This window comes from Gymnoscopelus braueri (assembly GCF_963280865.1).
Source record: "Gymnoscopelus braueri genome assembly, chromosome: 18".
In the NCBI taxonomy this organism is placed as follows: domain Eukaryota; kingdom Metazoa; phylum Chordata; class Actinopteri; order Myctophiformes; family Myctophidae; genus Gymnoscopelus; species Gymnoscopelus braueri.
The window spans coordinates 23,620,778-23,642,752 of NC_137618.1; the positions used below are offsets into that span (position 1 = coordinate 23,620,778).

The window sequence follows — 21,975 nt, forward strand, 5'->3', positions numbered from 1 at the left end:
CTGGTTACAGCTGACCTGAGCTCCTCATGCCTCCCACCCTAGTCAGTATAAATCAGTGATCTCTGGCATACACATCCAGGAGAGATACACTGAGGCTATCACAAGAAACCAACACTACGCCTGCCAACAAGTCACACACAATAACAACAAGACGCGTCGCAATTTTGGGAAAATGTAAAGTGTGGTTGCGCCGACGGCGGTCGCGGGTCGCGGCCGCGGGGACTCGAGGAATACGCCTGGAGGAATACCGTCGGAGGCCACGCAATTCAAATTCGGTGCCGATCGGATCCCGCGTTCGTGACACGTGCCGTTTCGATTTGAGGAAATAGGCCCCTCCCACTAAAGAAACAGGCCCCTCCCACAAATGTAGCGGGCCAATGACATCGTCATGTCACTCCTGAGATCACTTGTATTTCATTTTGAGAGAACTGATCCCCCAAAAATCATGTTTTTGCATCAAGCGGTTACATTTTGCGCATTTGTGGCGCCCCCTATGGATCAAAGTGGAAATGCTTTTGGGGATTTGTTGAGTGAACCACCCTCGACATGTGATTCAAATTTGGATGGACCGGACGTTTCGTTCGCGATTTTTGCCGTTTTTTATAAAACAAGCCCCTCCCACTAAATTTGGAAGCCAATTACGGACGAACGGTATGGACTATCAAAACTCCACTTGGAGGTGTTTATCGCATGGGTCCAGAGATCATGTGTGCCGAAAATCTGTAGGAGGAGGAGCTAAAAGTGTGTTTTGAAGAAAATTCTAAATGGCGGAAAATCTATCCAGACGCAATATGGGGAGTTGCGTCATGACCCAAGGAATCCAGGGGTAAAGATTTTTTCATTTTACGACTTCAAATGTTTTTACGGTTCAAAAGTTATAGGCCAAAAGGTAAAGTGGGCTGTTATAGCGCCACCATGTGGCCGACTGGTGTAATTCTTTTATTAATAATTTGGCAATAAACTATGAACCTCCCCTCTAAGCTTTTTAACTCTAGCCCTTACGGTTTTGAGAAAAAAATACTTAATCAATTAAACTATACAACCTATCTCTTAGCAAAATGATAGCCCTGGATTCCCGATGAAGCCGGTCATTTTGACATATGGCACGAGTGTGGGAAAAATAAACTGTGGGAGGAGTAGCACAGCAAAATAAAGTTTATCTAGAAATAAAGTCGGTAGAGTACTATAGTCTGGTTGCCCAACCCCATAATAAGCATACATGTTATGAAAAACGTCTGGCTCACATAGGAGCAAATATCCACCAACGGATAATGTGTTGATTAACACTTTAACCCTATATACTGTATTTAGTTGACCAGGGCCCACTCCTTTTTTCCCTCGACACAAAATCTCTCCACTACAAATAGCTGAACTACAAGCTCACAACGCATTGTGTGATGCGCTGTGGGTTTGTAGATCTGCTTCTTTCACCAAATGTTCCCACAAGAATAGGGTTCATGTGTTTAAGCCACAATTAATCCATTAGTTATTCAGTCATTGATGTGCCAACCTCGCAACATACACATAGAGTAATGCAGCCATGATTGACTGTCTCTGCGAACCGCAACAACGTCAATTTGTTTGTGCCTAACTGAACAGGAAATGAGAAAAGATGGGATGTGATGTCACCATCGATGTAATCTATTGTAGGTAACATGCAACAAGTTCTACAGAGCAGTGGTTCTTAAAGTGGGGTCTGGGAAACCCCCAGGGGTTATAGGGGGTCCCCAGCTAAATTAGTTAACATAGCACAATTGTATTCAGTTTAACCCACTTTAACCCTATTTTATACATCGGCTATTGGACAATTTTCGAATAGCTATTTTCTATTTTCAAACTATTTCGAGAAATCTTGAAAAAAAAAAAAAAAAAGTGGAGTAATTTAGAATTTGTTTTACTCAAATCTTCAATGTGGGTCCCTGCCACAAAGTATTTTCGGAAGGGGGTCCTCTGCCAAATACATGTCAATTTGGGGGTCCTTGGCATGAACGTTTTTGAGTCTGTTTGGCCACTCATGTATAACACAATGCACTCCACAACGTCCAGGCTAAACCTTTAGGGGTGCAAAAGCCCTCAAAATGCTGCAATTTTTTTTTTATCACACTCTGAGTTAAAACAGCAGGGGGGTTTTAGGGCTGGTTTGTGTCAGATCCTCTCATCTCCAGGCAAGAAAGTGAAAATATACACGCAGTCAAAACACAGAGCTTTACCCTCTGCCCAGAAAAATATTCCCAAGAAATACATACCACTGTTCCACATCATTGAGGTTTGTTGCTTTTGCAACACACATTTCAGAGGGGATTCATGGATGGACACTGTCCATTACACACCTGCAGTCCACTAAAAGCAAGGCTTTGAAACTAATTCAAGTTGAAATATATTGTAGCTGAATGGTTTACATGAAATACATGAGTATTGTATTTTGAAAGAATGTTGTTCTTATCCATATAATAATAATTATAATTATAATTATAAAACATGTGCAAATGTTACTTATCTATTCTTGTCTTATATTCAATATTCATACCTTACCTACGTTATTATAATTTTATTATATATATTTTTTATTTTACATAAAAGCCGCTAATTCCCCCTTAAAAATTATCCTCATTGTTGCAAAGCCTTGTCAGAATGTCTGGTCATTTGGTTTGAATTTGTGTATAGGATGGCAGGCAACACAAGTGTACTTATTTTCTGTAGAGCTACTTCCAGAGAGCCTTTGCGGCTGGCTCCTTGAAGGACTCTGAAACCGTCCAAGTTTCCAGAAATAACACACACCAGCTGGGACATGGAACTGAAGCACAACTCTCCTCAAAAGGTCCACGCAACTGGGAGTGAAAGGAGTGTCACCATGAATACATGTGATCCAGACATGGGATGAATTATTATCTGACATGGATCCAATTACTTTGATTAATTGAGCCTGGCGGGCACCATGGAAACAATGCAATCGAACAATAAGGGCAAACCACATCCATCCTTCACACCATAAGGGGCTTACATTTAATGGTTAGAATAATTGGAAGCATTTTAGTTAACAATTGACCAAAGTCTTGTGTGATGTTATCACAACTGCAGTTCCACATGTGCAGTAGTCAAAATTAGATGGAACTGACAGGCATGCACCTGGTGACGAGGAAGAAGTATCGAGTATGGAGATTCAGCCTCAGTCCCAGCTGATGACACAGTACACATTAGACAACACAGATGCGGCCACACAAAGCACCAAGGGATTGTGGCATAAGCACAGGTCAGTGACACTGTGGGTGACAGGACAAAACAATGCCTCTCAGAGACGCAGGTTAGTGGGTGAGCGATACTGAGAGTCAAGCCTCGGGTTTCGTCTTTACCCAGTTTATCTTTGGAGCTCAACACAGGTTTGAGAAGGCCATGGCCCTTATGGTGCTCCCCGTCGGCTGTTGGAGGGAGAAGAGGGGTCTGTTATGAAAATGCTTGCATGTCTTGTCAACATGCCAAACATGTGTTCACATGAGGGAACACCAAAGGGAGCCCTGCGATGCGGAGGAAACGGAGAGCCAGAAGCGAAAGATAGACGGGTGTCTTTCCCAGGACGCACATTTTTTTTGTACAGCTGGACAGTTGTTTGTGCTTTCATCCACCTGGTTTATGCACATGTTAAAGACATAGTGGAACTGGCGAGACTTTAAAGCACAACATCTAGCCTATCATTTGACTTCCCCTCTAACTCACGTCCTTCCTCAGGTCTTTTTTGTGTGCATGCATGTGTGTGCGTGCGTGCGTGCGTGAGTGAGTGAGAGAGAAATGAGTGACTGAGACTGGCTGCGGTGGTGGTGCTGGCTGCCCAATGCTTGGCTTGGCATGGCCAGTGTAAATGTGGTGTGTCCTGGCCAGTGTTGTGGCCAGACTTCCCACCCGGGCTGGCCAGCCGGAGCGTAAATCATGTTAACGACCCTTGACCCCAAAGACGCCACCGTTCCTTTAGGTGAAGGTGTGAAATGTACACCGAAAAGGGAGGACCTCCAGGAGCACATGTGGCACATCTGGACTATAAGGGGAGTTTAGAGAGCAAAAGAAGAGGCAGGAGAGGAATGGGAAAGAGAAAGGCTCACAATGGCTCAATGTTGGGTCCAGAGTCTAGACTACTGTGGTCATTTGAACCCAATGTCTAACTGTCAGACGTTCCCTCAGACACTCATTTCGCAGCTTGAAATCAAGAGACACAAATACAGTAGGGTCATGAGAGAGAGCGAGAGAGTGTGAGTGTGTGTGTGTGTGTGTGTGTGTGTGTGTGTGTGTGTGTGTGTGTGTGTGTGTGTGTGTGTGTGTGTGTGTGTGTGTGCGTGTGTGTGTGTGTGTGTGTGAAAAGAGTCAACCGGAAAAGACGTGTACGACATTCACTTCAAAACAAGTTAAGGGGGGAGACAGTTTTGTATTCTAGATATAAACTCCAGTTCACTTTAGTTTTTAATGGCTTGTGACGTGAATGTCTTTCAGCGTAAATTGCACCTTGCCCCGTTTCCTGTCAGAGTCAACCACCTCGGAAATATATCTTCCCCCACCCATTTTTCATTAAATTAGCTTCTCCCCATCTTGGCTCATCCCTATCTAGCAACCACAACTGATAATAACAAAAAGATTACACACAGCCAGACGTCGACGTCTGTAGCTAGCTAACATAATGTAAAACTTCTATTAGTCTCTCACTGTCTCCTATGTTAATCAAACAAATACACACTAATATTTTATAGAGGCCATTGTGCATGACCATTTTTCCAATTCCCATCAGCCTTAAATGGACCATCTGCATATATAATGCCTACAGCTAAATGTTATTAAATGTGTTGACTTAATTTCCCATATTTTATTTAGACTTTTTAAGGAGCCACAGGAAACCTGGGAAGGGAATCTGAGGTAGTTACATGGGAATAAAGGATGTGTGGAAGAGAGAAGGAGGGGAACTAAGTGTTCCATTACCCCCAGGCATGATGGAGGTGAGGGAAGAGTTGGAGCTCTTGGGCGGAGCCAATGGTCTGAGGCCATTAGGGTTGGAAATGGGAGGGACCCGAGGTCGAGACAGCGTGACGTTTCTGGCTGTTGGGATAATGGGTGAGTGAGGGGCAGCAGCAGGCTTCTTGATGCCGATACCTAGATGAAAAGAAGGGGGGCAGGGGGGGGGGCAGTTGGTGAGGTCAAGTTAGGTTACAATCCACTTCCTGCTTGAGCAGACCTAGGTGGAATAAACAGAGCGAAAGCATCAGTGAATACAAACTGTATAGGAACATGAAAGAGGAAAGCAGAGGAAAAATGAATTGAAGAATGACGTGACATAAGCGTAAATGAAAATCGTAGGCAAAGTCAGCGGGACTCGTCTGGCTGTGAATGGTGAGGGGTGGCGTGAGTGTGGTGGACTGAGAATGGAGGCAGCGATGGAGGCAGGAGTAATGGCAGGGTGGGGAGCACACAGGGTGGAGGGTGGAATAATGGGGGGAAGCATTGACATCATCCAATGACTGATGGACAGCTGGAAGGCTCACTGAAAGCATTAGGTTTCAAGTGGCTTGATGACAACAGAGGACGGTAATGGGACAAAACTGTCATCGTGTTTACCCAGATTGTTACTACTGGCCTTCTCTGTAGCCAGGGCAGGAATGGCCAGAGGCTTGCTCTCTTCTGGATGACTAGGAGCTGTATGTGGAAGAGAACTCACTATTTATCTGAAGATTCTGTGCAACTTTAGACATTTCTTGAATTTTAAAGGGGGCATGTCCTACATTATCTATTCTTTCATAACATTGTCATTATATTAGGTCTCTGAATCAAACAATAGTTCATATAACACAGTTTGCATGACATCTAAGTGGAGGAATACTGGAAATGTATTGCTAGAAATACTGCAAAACGAGGCCATTCAATTGGACTGATTTAAGCTGATTTACGGGTGTGCTACTCAAAGACCCGTTGTGATCTGTATAACTAGGGATAATCGGATGATCCCAGTATAATTTGAATTAATCATTGCAATAACTGCACAATCAGATTGCGACTGATATAACGACAAAATAATACAATATCCCCCTTTAAAATGTACTTACTTAAAATTTGAGAGTCTATATTATATTGCTGATGGAAAAGAGCAGGGTCTTTACCCGGAGAGACCGTCTGACTTTGGTTGACCCTGGAGGATTGAGGCTGGGTCTTGGTTTCAGGGTGGATCTGAGGCCCAGGTTGAGGCTGAGGTTGAACCTTACTCTGAGGCTGGGCTATAGGTTTGGTTCGGGGCTGGGGTGGGATCATTGGTTGAGGTTGGGGCTTGGGCTTGGACTGGGGCTTTGGCTGGGGTTGATATTGGGGTCTAGGTTTGGGTTTGAACTTGGGCTGGGATGGTGGCTTGGGCTTGGCTTGGGGTTTGGGCTGAGATTGGGGTTTGAGCTTGGGTTTGGGTTGGGACTGGGTATGTCCCTGCAGTCTCTCTCCTTTTGTCTGTGTGACTGTCACAGGGACATGGGTGGTGGGAAAGGGCAGGGTAGGAAGGAGCTTTGGTGTGACAGGGACATCCAGGAAGGGAGGGAAAGCAGATCTGGGCTGGTCTCCTCCTCCTGGGTATGTGAGAGAGAAAAGTATAGCCATGATGGCACAACATGGTTCTATCAAACACAATATCTAGAATAATAGAAGAATCACCTTTACCATCAATTTAATGTCTTTCAAAACGAAGAACACAAAGGTGGATTAAACCATTCTAGGAAAAAGAATCATAAGATAGAAGAGTGATAGATGGACATCAAATGTACTTGGATTAGCCAATACTGTAGCAGCTGGTTTGAGCTCTCACAGAACTTATTGTGGACCAAACCAGGGGTTAAATGATGAATTCCAACTGGCACGAGTCTGATATAGGGAATCCAATTTCAAAGGGGAACAGCCCATATGGAGCTGGTTGCAGTGTTACAACCGTATTACTACGCACAGACTGGGCTACCAGGCCCAGGATGCATGCAAGTGACGGCCGTCCAAATCCATTGGCTTTGCCTCTAAGGGGCTGTGAGACATGAGGTTTTAATGGCCGCTGATTGATCACCTGCCGTGGGATTTTGATGGACCATTCCAGATTGATTGTTCAATCTGATAAGGTGCTCACCACAGTGCACGTGAGAGAAAGATAGGGGGAACAGAAAAGCAACAGAACAGATAACAGGACATTCCAGGTGTTTAGCACCTCTACTCATCTTTATGGCCATGTAATGTTTATAGTACTTCTTTGGGTTATGGCAGTTCAGTTATGTACTACTACTATACTATACAGTACAATAGATGGCATAACACAGTGTCCTTACTAACATCGAACAGAATCGGAATCCAAGCATTGTAAAATAGCTGGCCTTGTCTGATATTGATGAGGTTTGAAATTTAAATAACTACTGAATAAGACAATTATGAGGGGGACAGAAGTCACAGACAAGATAAAAAGTAGAAGTAAAAAAGAAGACGAAGTTCCTGTGAGAGAAGAATGTCTGGTGCATGCAACTTTTCCATGCAGACTTCACACCATCTACAATGCATCCGGCTGAAAGCTAAAGCCTTGGGGTTGGGATCAGAAGAAACTAATATAGTTTAAAAAAAGACAGTGAAGAAGATCAGGAAAGTAATGAATGAACAACATTGATACTGACAGGAATAGTATCTGGCAGTGAAGAGAGAATTAACACATACAAAGTTCCATAATGATGTAAAAATGAATGGACAATGGATGGAATACTGGTAAAGAGATGAAAGACAGAGAGTGGAATGTTGAGAAAGACATGGACACGTAGTTTGCAGGATGTGACTGATCTGTAACGTATTGCGTGAATGAGAAGCACCTATTCAATGCTCTCAGTGTTGGTCAGAGGTCATTCTCTCTCTGCGCAAACATATGGTTACTGTAGACCAAGGTGATTCAAGTCCAGGCCTCCACAGCACTGCTAGCTGGCACATTTGTTTGATTGATTCACTATCAATTACTGCATGAACTATATGTGGCATATTGGCCAGATCAATGCAGAAGAAAAACGTAACAGAGCCTGGAGGCCATACTTGAATACCTATGAACTACATAGTTTAAAATGCTGTGAAGCCAAGGCCACCTACCTTCGCCTCATTACGAACTGAATCTCTCTCGCTTTCGGGCTTCCATGGGGATGTGTATCCTCTTACTCAGAGTATGCATGCACTCTTGCTTCATGCAGTCCTTTACAAACAAGACAACCTCCAGAATACCGTCTGCCAAGCCTGTAATTGCACGCAGCCAGGCTGAGTGCCAATGAAGCGCTTTGAAAAAATAATTCTGTGACTCATTTTACCGATTGGCTGTTTGGTGACCAGAGGCATTGAGGTTCCAGCGGTTGACAGGGAATCCTGTCTAGTGGTGGGGGTCGGAGCTGAGGAATATAATGTACAACATGAAATCTGGGAGAAATATACTTATGCCCTACAGCGTGTAGTGAGTACAACTGATGTGGACGAACGATGGCTTCTCTAAGATTTCCTGAGAAGAGACAGAGATGGAGAGTTCAGAAAGGAAGGTCAGAGTTGTGGTCAGGGGCTTTTTCCGAGGAGAAAGAAAAAACAAAAAACCCTTGAGCCAAGTTAAGGGTCACAGAGGTCATTACCGCGGTTTGTCTTGGAGGCTACATTCCGGAAGAGGGGCAGCCTGCCCTGGGTCCTATTATGGAGAACTGAGAAGGACAAAGGGAAGTGATTAATATTTAAAAAGTAAATAAATCATCCCCGAAGACGTCTTATTTGAGTCCTGAAAAAGACAGCATCTGTTAATATACCATGGCTACAGAATGTGGGGTATACTGTATGTGCATTGGTGCAATATAGCTCAATCTTAATTAACAAATTATAACAGTTAAAGAGTATATGCTGCACACCACTTCATGGTCAGGAAACAAAATCCTCCTAGCCTACAATAAACCAGCCAAAGGAAGATTGTGAGATTACACCAAAGGATTGGGTATGATGATGATGATGCCTGCAAAATGATAAATCAAAGATCCAGTTAAAATTCTTCCAGCTCTTAAAGCAAGGGTCAGTGAGGGGGGCTGAAACAGACATTTCTGAGCAGTGATAAATCACTGTATCCAGTAAAACGTCTGCTGCCGTATTAAAACAAGTTTCAGTGGGTTGACCAAAGTCTCTATTGGCTTACCATGGCGGGGAGGGAAGGTGAAGCGTGTGCCTGTCATGAAGGGTTTCTGTCGGGAGAAAGACGAGAAGATGAATTAAGACATTTCTGATTAGTCCAAGTATATCATGTAAATAGGCACAAGTCACACAACACAGTAAAACCAAAATCCCCTTTATAAATATCTCTCACTGCATTGTGAAACCCTGTGACCTTCCTTCCCCATGTTGAATTTGTAAACGTCCCGGCCAGCGGTAATCTTATTATTCCAAGATCCCTTACGCCTGCGGCCTGATTTATGCTTTATTATCGTGTCATGCACAAAAAATAGCAACTCTACAAGCTCACAACACGGCACAACGCAGTGCGTTGTGAGCTTGTAGATTTGCTATTTTAGTATAAGTATAACGGGGCTTTTAGGAAATGCCAGTGCTGCAGTTGATGCTCAGCAGCTGTGGTGTTTTATGAGCATGGGGGCCGATGTGACGCGACAGCGTTTCACGGTCAGAAACTCGGCACCAACAATCACCTCTCCATCTTTCTCTCCTCAACTCTCCTCCACACCCTTCTGCTTTCTCCCCATTTCCGCTCCTCCTCTTTCCTTCTGCTCTCTGCTCTTCTATTCCAGAAGTAAGCTATAGTCATGGGTCTGCTCGCTTTGGCTTGGTCAGCTCTGGCTGCACTGATGCAGTTTCCATTCAGCAGCAGGTTGGAAAAGAAAATGATCCAAACATGAGACCATATTACACCCACTAATGCTCACTACACCATCACTGAAGCATACTGCTGGCTTTCAGATGCATTCCCTGAAAATAAGATATTTATTTTGGAAAACAAAATACAAAATGCACCTGATGTAAAAAAAAGAATGTATTTTCAGGTTAAATTAGATTAGTTATATTGCATAACCAGCAGGCCATGTTGCAGTTCGGTACAAGCAGGCCATGTTGCAGTTCGGTACAATATGCCTCAAAAACAGTCTACAAAATAAAATTCACTTTAAAAAGCAATGTTTTAAACATTATTGAAACAGAATGTTGTCCAGACATACATACCACAGGCTTGACAGGACGTGGTTTATATGGTTTCTGCATGGACTTATCTGGAAAACACAATAACAGTAAACAAATAAGTGGCACAGATGGAAAGAAATAGAACTAATCAAAACCATAAGATCGCGAAGATGTTTTGAAGAAGATGTGGGTCACAATGACTCATGAAATAACTACAGAGGTTGATGGTTTCACAAGTTAGCTATTGCACAGTGCATATGAGGTTGTGGTTAATGTTAATTTAACTCCAAAAAGTGTACAAATGTTAAATTAAATTAAGACTGGGATTTCATGCTGTGCACATGCCCAAAATTTACTGCAAGAAGAGGATACGGTTTTTGTTACCTACCCCCCATATTGGTGTTATGAATGACTGGCTTGCTCCACATTCCATTTCCATCCCTAGAGTTGGGTTGCACTCCAAACTCATAGGCTGTGTTGGGTTTCAAGTTGTCAATGACAGTGTCGCTGGTAGGGCACGTCTGGAAGTTCCACTTCCTGTTCCTCTCACGATAACGCACTGTGTAGTGTCTGAGACAACAAAAATATACACATTGTTTTATAGAATACAATATGCGACTGTATATGTATTACTGTATTTTCAAAAGAGCTACAATATCTGTATCAAACAAGGAATCATCCAGTGAAACTCGGACATGAGTCAAGGTCGGTGTAGGGAATATACGGCTACAAGGATTAAAAACAATAATTGAAACTAGTTGAATTACTAGTTCATCTTGACATCTTGTCTTTTAAATACACTTTTTGGAGTAAATAAATGTAACTTTTCAACAAATTGTCTAATAATAATTGCTCCTCAAATATTAGAAAATACCACTAGAATTTAGACAGAGGGGACAACCGCCTTGCCCCCACAAAAGAGACAAAAGTCCATGTACTGATTGAGGATTGGTCTGGTGGAAGCGGTAGTTTAAGCTTAACGTATTAGTCATCACACAACCTGACCTACTCTACTCTCCGAGCCCCGATCTAGGTGGCATTTCCTGAAAAAAAATATAAAACATGTGTGAAAACAAAAAAACAAGGAAAACTTCCTTGGCCTACTGGCAGCATGCTCAAGAAATTTGGTGATTGGTCCAGCGGTTTGGGGATTAGAGTCGGACATACAGACAGACACAGAGTCACAGATGTTCTCTTCTTCACAGAGCCACGCTGTGAAAATGGCATGTTTTCAACTGAACATAATGTGTTGACACTCTATTCAGTTGAACACAGTCGTGTCACAACATTTTCCTTAAATCCCATCAGGACCATGCCGCTCACCTGTAAACAATTACCCCTAATACACCACAAACGTTGGAACTGTGAATTGAAAATGCAGCTCTAAAAGGCAACTTTTAAAATATTTTTTTTGTTTTTAAAAATGTTAAAAAGTTCTGTTTAAGCTAGGTCATTTGGTTATTTGTTTCTGACTGTAGTAAAGTAGCTGAGTTTCTACTGTAGTTCAGCTTCCATTGTCCTTGTCCTTCCTGGGGAAGACTTTTAGCAGTGCTATACGAGCACTACATGTTTCTTTCCCCTATTTCAGGAGATACAGATGAAACTAACATTAGCAAATTTATAAAACCAACAGAAGATTTAGGCATAGTCATAGCAGAGTGAGGTCAAGCTTTCCAATGGCTTTTCCAAAGCTGCTCTCTCTCCATATGGAGAGAACGGGGGATTTCAGTGAGAAGAGGAAGTGTGACTTAGGCCTTGTGGGAGGACTCCTCTCCTAAACACCTGTGAACACTCCATGTATTGGCTCTGCTGCTCCGTAATATGAGAGACTTAAGGGAATCATATCATCGCCATCGGGCAGAAACCTTGTATGTCCAATACCGGTACTTTTCAGGAAATGGGAAAAAAAGCTGTGTGTGTACAGTCTGTTCCAGTGGATCCAATGTAGTTATTATTTAGTCACAAGCCCTTGTTAATACTTGTCATTGGTTAAATATCCTGTATTAAAATTGGCTAATGGGAGGGCGGGCCGGCGGGCGGACCTCTGACATCATTCTGACTCAGCCATAAACAAACCACAGCCACGTCACTATGACAACATAACCATTAAACAAAACAACGAGTCAGCTCCATATATGGGCACAAAAGGGGGTATGCCCATATATGGGCATATACTGATGACATCAGGAATATCCATATATAGGCATAAAAGAGACGAGGACTGATAGATACAGATATCTCCATATATGGGCATAAATGGGACACAGGTAGACAGATAGACGTCTCCATATATGGGCACAACAGAGACACAGACAGACGGTACAACGGGTACTCTGACAAAGCCCCGACACTATGACTCAGACATATTGGTCGAATCGGCAGAGCGACGTAGGTGTGAAAGCTGCGTAGCGGCCCAAACTCTAGATGTGAACTCTAGATAGTTTTTAAAACCCACAGACAGGCTTAACCACTTTCAACCTGGCATCCCTATTTGTGCATGTCATTAGGCAAATATTCTCAAAAATAAATAAATTGCAAGCGGCTTTTTTAGCTAAATTTGCCCGTATAAAATAGGGCATTCATTTATTTTATTTAATGTGTGTGTGTGTGTGTGTGTGTGTGTGTGCATGTAAGTGTGTGTGGCGCACACAATTGTGTGCAATTCATTCTTCCTCCATCTGTTCCTCTAAAAACAACTGTACAGTTGGTATGTATATTGATTCAAAAAGCAGAAAGTGAATCTCTATGGATCAGTGTGACTGCTTTATTGGCACATCATGTGAGCATCCTTAGCACCCTGTCTTTCTGTCTTTGGTCAGAGGCATGACCATCCAGACCCAAAAATGAAAGTAACAGTGCCCAGTGAGTGTAACAACTGCCCTCGCACCCCATTCAGTTCTCCCCACATTGCATGTGTGTGTAAATCTCACCCATCCTCCAGGCAGTCCTTCATGATGTTGCCCTCATAGGGGGTCTTCAGCAGCGTCCCCCACGACAACAGCACTGAGGTTGGGGTCACGGAACCAATGACCAGATGAAGTGGCTTCTCCAGTTCAACTTTCCCTAAGGGGAGAAGATGGCCCTCCATCAACGTCCAAGGTCTATTTTGATGTTGAACAGCTCGTGCTTCAGAGTTGAATCTTAGTATTACCGTATCCATGTCATTTATAATGCTACATTATTCTTAATTGTATTCAGGAATCATTCTTTACCTGTGCAGTGTTTCTTCACGTCATTGAGTGGGATGGGCTGGACAGCGATGAGGTATTTGGGTTCTGCATCTGAAAATCAAGAGGAAGGAAGGGTCAAAATAAAGGTTGACCCCCCAATAGGGCCCAAATGCCTCATGGGGGATAGATATCAGGGCTAACTGTCGACAGGGGCCAATGGTGATGTGGAGGAATGCACGCTGAACCTCCACAGATATGCTGTTCTCTCTCAGGGACACACAGACTTGAGCAGTAACTAAACAAAGGCTCAAAATAAAACATTCAAACACAGCATGAAGAACGATTCCTACCAATCTCGGTCTCGTAGGGCTGTCCATTCTCAGGCAACTGGATGAACTGCTTGGAGAACATGCTACTGCCATAGCCTAGGATATAACCCTCCAGCTTGGTGTCGGCGTTGGGACGCAGAAACTTCATTACGATGGTGTCTCCTGTGGCATTGATGCGTACCTTCATGTTCTGACGTCTCACTGCGGGGAGAGAGAAAGGACACGTTCTATTCAATCCTCAAGTATTTAATCATATTGAATGAAGAGCAAAACATCTTACTGAACACACACTACTTTTGTTTTGCAATAGCAATGATTAAGGCCGAACAACAAGATGAGAGGCACCTATTAACACATTTTATTATGTGCTCATTGGGTGCAAACATCACAGTTATAGTTAGAACTTAAGCATACGCTACTTACAATAATTGTATACTCTGTGTGTGTGTGTGTGTGTGTGTGTGTGTGTGTGTGTGTGTGTGTGTGTGTGTGTGTGTGTGTGTGTGTGTGTGTGTGTGTGTGTGTGTGTGTGTGTGTGTGTGAGATTCTATGAGGTGCTAGCAGTGGCACGGGTATGCCTCAATTCATGGAAGTGGCTTTGAATTAAGGCAAATGTTAGAGTAAATAAAAAATCTGCAAACACTTGGCTTGAAAGTAAATTAGAAAACAGAGAGCATAGCATAAAATAGAAAGCATGTGCACACACAAATAGACACAAATGCACACACAAGTACACGTACACACGCACACACGCACGCACATAAACATAGTCCCCTGCCAAGCATCTTGATGTTCCCTGCCAGAATGAACTGTTTGTCAGCACCGAGTCCAACTGCACATTGCCAGTGCTTGGAGGCAGAGGTTAACAGAGGACGTACACCACAGGACTCCCAGAGAGCCCACAGGACAGCTCATATTGTTGTTTTTGTTGTTGTTGTTGTTGTTGTAGTTGTTGTTATGATTGGTGGGGGAAGTATGAGGGCGGTAGCTGAGAGTTCCTGATGAGTATCTAATGATCAAGATTCAAGATCTTTATTGTCACATGCACTCACATGCACAGCTCTGGCAACATTGCAGGCAGTGAAATTCTTAGTACTTAAATGTACTTTGATAATGAACGAAAAACCTGACTTAACAACAACTACAGTGATGGTGTGTGAGGTCAGAGAACTGCAGAGAGCTGCTGCTTCAGCCAAGAACAAATGAATCTGCGGTGGGTGAGAGAGTGGCAAATATGACACGCTTTACTATAGAACTTATATGTACTCGCTTTGTGCAAGACTCGTGCAGTATTCCCCTCAGCGCATATGCTTGGCTCACATTTAAGAGTTAAATGAAATAGTGGAACTTTGTTTGAGGCACTATGCCAGCAGTTGTCAGAAGCCAACCCAGAGACACAGCGAAAAAAGGGGGAAGCCCTGAGTTCGAAAAATAGTCCCATGCTTTTCCAGCTGTGTGCTTTCTATCAAAGCTGCATTTGTTTTTTTTCTCCCTCAATGTTTCCGATAAAACAATAGAGGGACTGGCTCTGAGGGAGAGGGCTCTCAGTATATGAAACATTAGAAAAGTTCTGGCAGACGTTTTTAAGCTCCAATACAAGCAAACACTGGCCCAGGCCCACGGCAACCCTGTCCAAAGCCCAGCCGCTTGGCCCACACACCACTTGGGGACTATTAGACTTATCAATGTTTCCAGCGTAAAATGAATAAAGATTTTAGAAATGGATCCAGTCATAACCCCTACAATCAATCAACTTCAAAGGAAAAGAATCAACAGCCAAGTACCCAGAACAGACTGTCGAGGCATTGATTTGCCAAGTCACGTGTGTGTGTGTGTGTGTGTGTGTGTGTGTGTGTGTGTGTGTGTGTGTGTGTGTGTGTGTGTGTGTGTGTGTGTGTGTGTGTGTGTGTGTAACCGCAGCCTGTTTTATGAGGACCATAGTGCAGCAGACAACTGAGACATGTTAACCCGATTTCAACTCGTCCCTCCACTGTGTTTAAGCATAATCTGAAGGATGGGGCTTGTCCCCATGGAAACAAGGGTGGTCTGTGCTTCATGTCCAGAAAGTGCAAGGCCATAGTGGTGCCAGGGGCCAAAGGTCGTTATATAGCTGCATCCTCGGACCTCAACTTGTCTAGGCCGTGTCATTACTGTGAAGTTAAAGGCAAACCTTGCCGATTTCGAATCTAAATCCTATTATTTTGTTGTGAAAAGAAAATATAGTGAGGCGGGGTAAAAAAGTACCCTATGTCTTCTGTTTATTTCTCCACAAACGTTTTGACGTCGTGAAACATTTTTTTTCTTGTCACTGGGCATTTGTAATGTGAAACTATAATTGAGATCTCCACCAAGCAAAGGCTGTGGCCAGAATGTCTGTCTGTCTGTCTGTGTGTCCGAAGCTAATCTTGCAAACTAGACCGATCATTGCCAAATTTCTTGTGCACACTGCCAGTAAGCCAAGGAAATCACTCCCTGCATATTTTTCTAATTGGTCTGATGGTGATGCTATACCAGCCCGCTTTATGTTTTGGTCTATAGCTAGTGAATCATACTGTGTCCATATACTGAATACTGTAGGCCATGCCCATTTCTGCCTAAATAGATTTAGCATTTTTTTCAAAACACACTTTTTGCTACTCCTCCTACAGATTTTGTCCTAAAATCACACAAATCGCTACACATGATCTCTGGACTCATGTGATAAAAATGTATCATACAGAGTTGTGACATTCCATACCAATTGGCTATAATTGATATTTGATTATGCTGTGAAGAAGAACATTATGTAACATTGTTACATGGAATAATATAATTTCTGCCACCCAAAGACATGACAAAGAGTTCCCTTTATTCCACCACCCAGCAATCCGTTACTCAAACAATGCAACTATCATATCATATGAGACATGAGCTATGATATCGTGAGACTGATAATAAATGCTGAAAAAAAACGTATAAATAAATAATGTTATTCTCAAGATCGAACAAAACTGATGATTTCAGATTGTTACATTAAAGAATAAATCATGTACGGTCTTTGGTGAAACTCCTTTTAATGTGTTTGCATCCTGATTTTGTTGTGAACTAAAGTCATCTCAAACTGGAGTCCCTTGTCAGCATGGAATGATTGGATAAAAGGATTTTCTGACCATTGTCTGACCACATTCTACCTCTTATACCGCCCTGGGTAGACCACCCGGCCTGGCAGAGATATGCTCTCTGCGGTGTGCCCCTTTCTCGTTTATTGTTAATCTATCCTGTAGAAATCCATCCATCTGCTTGCAAGCCCACCAGGGAATCAGGGAATTCATGAAAGTCATCTGAAGGGTATGATGAAAAGACCACATATTTCTGCACATGTCTGAGATAGCTTAGGCAAATCCAAGTCCATCCATGGCATCATGCTGACATTCTTAAGTACAGCATAGGTGATAAAACCGAATCCTGTCACTAAAAACATCATGAAAAAGGCAGCCCTTTGCTCTCCACACATTCATTTGGCGGTAGAGAGAAGCACATACTGTACTGTAACTTTGCACAATGTTCAGCTGTATTCCAAGGCTACAAGATATACTGCTGCCCAACCGGGTTGGGATAATCATCCTGTGAAGTACATTATGTATTGCCTCTGAGTTGTTCACAGCATAACAGCAATAAAGGCAACAAGAATATACTGTAGCTGGTCCATCAGCAATTATAATACCAGCAAATTCATCAATCCGTAAAGAGTCAGCCAATAAACACGTCAGATCATACAATAAACAGTGCCACATCATTCAACAAACACCACCATGGCTCTGGTCCTGTTTTGAACTAGGAGCCAGGGAGTGTGATCTTCTGGGTCTGAAACTGAGAAACTCCCTTTCACTGGAAAGACTGAATGGAAACACTCACTGGAGGCAAGTGAGCTCAGGAGAGGCAATCTTGGCTCATCAGTGATGATGGATGGTCCTCTGGGAAGGGAGTAGGTTAATAAGGTTGTCAGCGCGCGAGCGCACGCACGCACGCACGCACGCACACGCACACACACACACACACACACACACACACACACACACACACACACACACACGCTTGTGTGCATAAGTGTTCATGTATGCATGTGTATTATGTATTTCTGGAACCACTGTCAGTGCTTTAGTTGTTGATTTAGATCCTTCTGTCTGACACTGCCAAACTAATTATTCTTGGCAGCCCACTCGTACTCTCCTGTCTGTGTACGACTGCTCACACTTCCACTTTTTTTTGCAAAATGAGGGGAACTACAGTATATGGAAGCAAGTGCTCTGTTTATATACTCTGTGAGATTATTCTGTGAGGTAATGAACTAGAAATATCCAAAGCAGCATCTCAAATGTCTTGGAATGGGACAACAACAAGAAAGACTTGATTTATTTCGAATCGTGTGGAAGAACTGTTGCTGTTGCGTCTGGCAGTACTAGCTGTTGGAACAGACAAAATAAGGAACTCATATCCTGCCATTGAACATCACAGCAATCTGCTCTACTGTGTGATTGAAGGCACTCATCCCAAATCAATGTATTCACGTAATTTGCTGTGTATAAACTTCACACCCTATAATGGATCATAATGTCTATAGAATTCATTAAACTGACTGCATGACCCATGATGTCTCTCTCTCTTTCTCTCTCTCTCACACACAAAGGTTTTGAGTCTCAGCATGATTTCATGCAGCTCTGGCATATGTTGGACTCTCAGGTTTCTGCCCTGGGAACGGAGGAGAGAAGAGGTAGTGAGGGACTTGGCTCCCACCACTGGGGAGAAAGGCAGAGATGTTTAACGGCCCTCGGTAAAACAGTCGCCTTCATTTAAGTCAGTGAAGTGTCAAAATCCCACAAGCCCCCATGCCAGCGACGCTGGTAAGCACAGCACAGAGAGAGAGAGAGAGAGAGAGAGAGAGAGAGAGAGAGAGAGAGAGAGAGAGAGAGAGAGAGAGAGAGAGAGAGAGAGAGAGAGAGAGAGAGAGAGAGAGAGAGAGAGAGAGAGAGAGAGAGAGAGAGAGAGAGAGACCTCTCAGGAAGTGTTTGTTGATATATCAATAGCACTGACCTACTGTATATTAGCCCTAATGAGAAATACCCTCGCTGTAACCAAGGGGGAACCTCAAACCACCAAAGATCTGTTCAATCCCAGCATGGACCTCTCACATCCTCTTCTGTCACTGGAACACTCTTAAGGGTGATTTATACTTAGTCACGTGACATCACATAGATGTAATGCGTTTGTGAGCTTGTAGATCCGCTATTTTCCGATGTGTGAAACCGGACTTCGAGACTCTTGGCGCGAGGGAGGCTGGACCCTCTTCGCCTTGCAGCCCAGCTGGAAAGGGTCTTGCCGGGGATCACTCTCCCACGTTCTCCCTTGCCTTGGCTGGTTCTGTGCTATTCCCCGTGCTCTCACACTATATCTCCCTGTGTCAGATTCTACCGAGCAACAGCTGTTACCCTCACTCAATCTCTCCTGTCCCATATCTGTCTCCAGTCATCTTTCCAGCTCCATGACCCTCTTTCAACTTCCTCTAAATCCCTTAAATCCATCTCTCTTGTCCTCCACTCCCCTCGAGTAATTTCTCCACTTTTCCTCTCCTTGTCCTCATCATTACTCGACACGTGATATAAGGCATGTTTTGACTGGCACAGCTGTGTTGTTGTGTGGCTACCTTATTGCTCCACCTACTGTAGCTCGCTAGCTTATCATAGATTGTTCTGGTGTAAGTGCCGTTGTAAACAGTAGGCTACATACGTATTTCTATAGTTGAAAAAAAAAGCATGCAAACACATACAGTACACTATCATTACAATATCACATACATAATATGCTTCAATCCAACACTAGGACGTGATCCAAGAAGAAGAGCGATATGGGCTTTAAACACCCCTCCCAAAGCAAAAACACACACACACTCTTTCATCCAACTCCCAAATCTGCACACTGATTGTATGCAAGCCAAGTTTAGCTAGCAACACATTGGAAGCTGTCTGGGAGCCAATTTCACAGTCTTTTCCACTGTGCTTGCCTCTTCTCACTGACTCCACTCTCCTCACTTCAAATCAATTTTATGACCATCAAAGTCTCTAAAGGGTGCCCAACTTTAATTCACAGAAAACAGTACAGCTGCAGTACGAGTGCTCACACACCAGCTCAAACAACAAGAGGCCAGAAATCTCTTTGACTGTGTGTGTGTGTGTGTGTGTGTGTGTGTGTGTGTGTGTGTGTGTGTGTGTGTGTGTGTGTGTGTGTGCATGTGTGCAGGTAGGTGGGTGTACAGTAGATGTGGGTGTGTGTTCAAGTGCACTTAGACAGTGGCAGGATAATGATACAATATGGCAAACGTTTGTGGAAAATCTGCAGTTTTCCACAACTGTCGTGACGTGGAATCCTAATCAGTAGAAAGGCCCAATACAAGCTAATTTGCTTTAGTGGATCCGGTTTAAGCCCCTTTTTATGGTATGTCTGTGAAAGAAACCACTAGTTAGGAGCTATGTTTACAGTACATTCAAATTGGTAATACAAAACCTGCAGAAAATGTAGTTCTGGAAAGGGTCTGTATGTCTGCATATGTCTTTTGTTTACATCACAAGACTCCCTTTGGGTTCTTTGACGTAAATATATTAATGAGCGCTTTAATATACATCTTTATAGAAACAATAAAAGATCTCTTGCCAGAAGCAATGAATGAAAGTAATTAGCTAGCTTGTAACCCAGACCGATTTTCTGCTTGGTGGGTGATGTGGGCACAGTTCTGGGAAAGCCATCCCACCAGGGTGTCTACAAGCCTAACCCCCATGACCACCGACCTGGAAACACTTTCATTGGACACTATGAGCAGCGGCTGACCTCTTTTCTCTGCGCCTGCTCTCCTCATTTCAGGGAAATGGGAATAACGCACTTGGGTCATAAACACCCAGTGTTTGCATAGTTCCAAATCAATTGAGTTTTAAATGGCGTACAGTGTGAGTGAGTTTGGGGTTTACAGTGTTGGGATTTGACTTTGCTTTAATATTTTTCGAATAAATAAAAGTTTCAGTATGCATGTGGAGCAGAGAAACCCTTTTAATACCATCTGCTATAATGATGAGTGCAGTTAGACCTGCTTCAAGGATACACCCACCAAACAAGTGTCTGGGAACCCCAAGGAGGAGCTACAGTTGTACCTTATGACCACATGTGTGCTGATTAGGGTAGTATCTACTGTAGCCATCATCAAAACAAATCACTACTATATCCCCACAACCAGCATCCATCACACAATAAAATGTATACAAATTAGAACTGCCAACAGTTTGTCTTGGCTGAATCACGATAATAAATAAGATGGATCTGTCTGAACGTACATCCCAACACGTGACTTCAAACTTAACCAGCACAAACACACGGATATACATATCAATGCATTCCATGAACCAGCGGCTTTGCTCAGCAAGTGAGCGTTAATGTAATGTAAGCCTTGAAAGTGTAAACATGGACCGTAACAGGTCAGAGTTGAATTATCACTCAGGATCATTTGACAAGGATGACAAAACATCACAGTACAACACAATGCGGATGCCAGATGCCACGTACCTCTGCTCCTGTGGGCCACGGAGGGGCCGGATAAAGCAATCCCAGCTACGAAGAGCACGAGGAGAAGGACCAGGAAGGTGTGGGCGCGCTGCTGCATCATCACTGATGGTCTGCTCAAGTCTCAGGTGTGACGAGGAACGTGGTACTGCTGCTAGATGCTAGGAGCTGAACGAGGAACTGAGTGAAACAATTTTAGCAAAAAAGAACGGAGGACGGACCTCACTGGGCAGAAATGCGAGGAAACAACTGCTGACTTAACCTTGTGAACAGGATGAAAGTTGAAACGAGCAATAGGGACAAGAGCGGTGCTGAGGACAGTCTGGAAGGATCTGTGTATGCTGTAGATGGTTGTAGTGGCTGTACTACTTCTCTGAGTTTGGTGGCTCTCAGGACTAGTACAGCTCACTTGACCGGGTGTCTGGACGTAGCGGGCTCCTCCAGCACCATCTATACCTCTACGGGGAGAGGGAGGGGACAGAGGGAGCCGCCCCCCACCCACTCCACATGCACTTTCTCCTTCTCTGCCTTTCTTTCTCTCTCTCCCCCACTGCCCCCTCCCTTCTTCATTTCTCCCTCTCCCACTGCCCCCCCCCTTCTTTCTCTCTGTCTCTCCTCTCTCACTGTGTAAAAGTTCTCATTTTTCTTCCCTCCTCCTCTGTCCCATTTTTCCCCTCCTCTTAGTCTGGCTTGTCCCCTTAAACTTGGCTTTCCATCCCCAAGGCCATTTT

At 43.5% G+C, this 21,975-nt stretch overlaps 1 protein-coding gene across 6 annotated transcripts in view; it reads right to left on the reverse strand.

Annotated features, from left to right (window-relative positions):
• Nucleotides 1-21,658, reverse strand: part of abi3bpa (ABI family, member 3 (NESH) binding protein a) — a 31,597-nt gene extending 9,939 nt beyond the window's left edge. Inside the window, exons 1-12 of one of the 6 annotated variants that reach the window (XM_080456548.1) lie at nucleotides 21,248-21,658; nucleotides 13,685-13,864; nucleotides 13,377-13,445; nucleotides 13,095-13,227; nucleotides 10,553-10,734; nucleotides 10,207-10,253; nucleotides 9,176-9,221; nucleotides 8,322-8,399; nucleotides 6,129-6,578; nucleotides 5,590-5,667; nucleotides 4,957-5,127; nucleotides 3,351-3,416 (exon numbers count right to left, since the gene is read on the reverse strand). In XM_080456548.1, the coding sequence (XP_080312674.1) occupies nucleotides 3,351-3,416; nucleotides 4,957-5,127; nucleotides 5,590-5,667; nucleotides 6,129-6,578; nucleotides 8,322-8,399; nucleotides 9,176-9,221; nucleotides 10,207-10,253; nucleotides 10,553-10,734; nucleotides 13,095-13,227; nucleotides 13,377-13,445; nucleotides 13,685-13,864; nucleotides 21,248-21,347 (1,600 nt within the window). In that variant the 5' untranslated portion in view covers nucleotides 21,348-21,658. Of the gene's footprint in view, nucleotides 1-3,350; nucleotides 3,417-4,956; nucleotides 5,128-5,589; nucleotides 5,668-6,074; nucleotides 6,579-8,321; nucleotides 8,400-8,630; nucleotides 8,697-9,175; nucleotides 9,222-10,206; nucleotides 10,254-10,552; nucleotides 10,735-13,094; nucleotides 13,228-13,376; nucleotides 13,446-13,684; nucleotides 13,865-21,247 lie in introns of all 6 variants that reach the window. The other 5 variants (XM_080456546.1, XM_080456547.1, XM_080456549.1 and 2 more) reach the window with 5 other exon arrangements.
• Nucleotides 21,659-21,975: the final 317 nt, after the last annotated feature.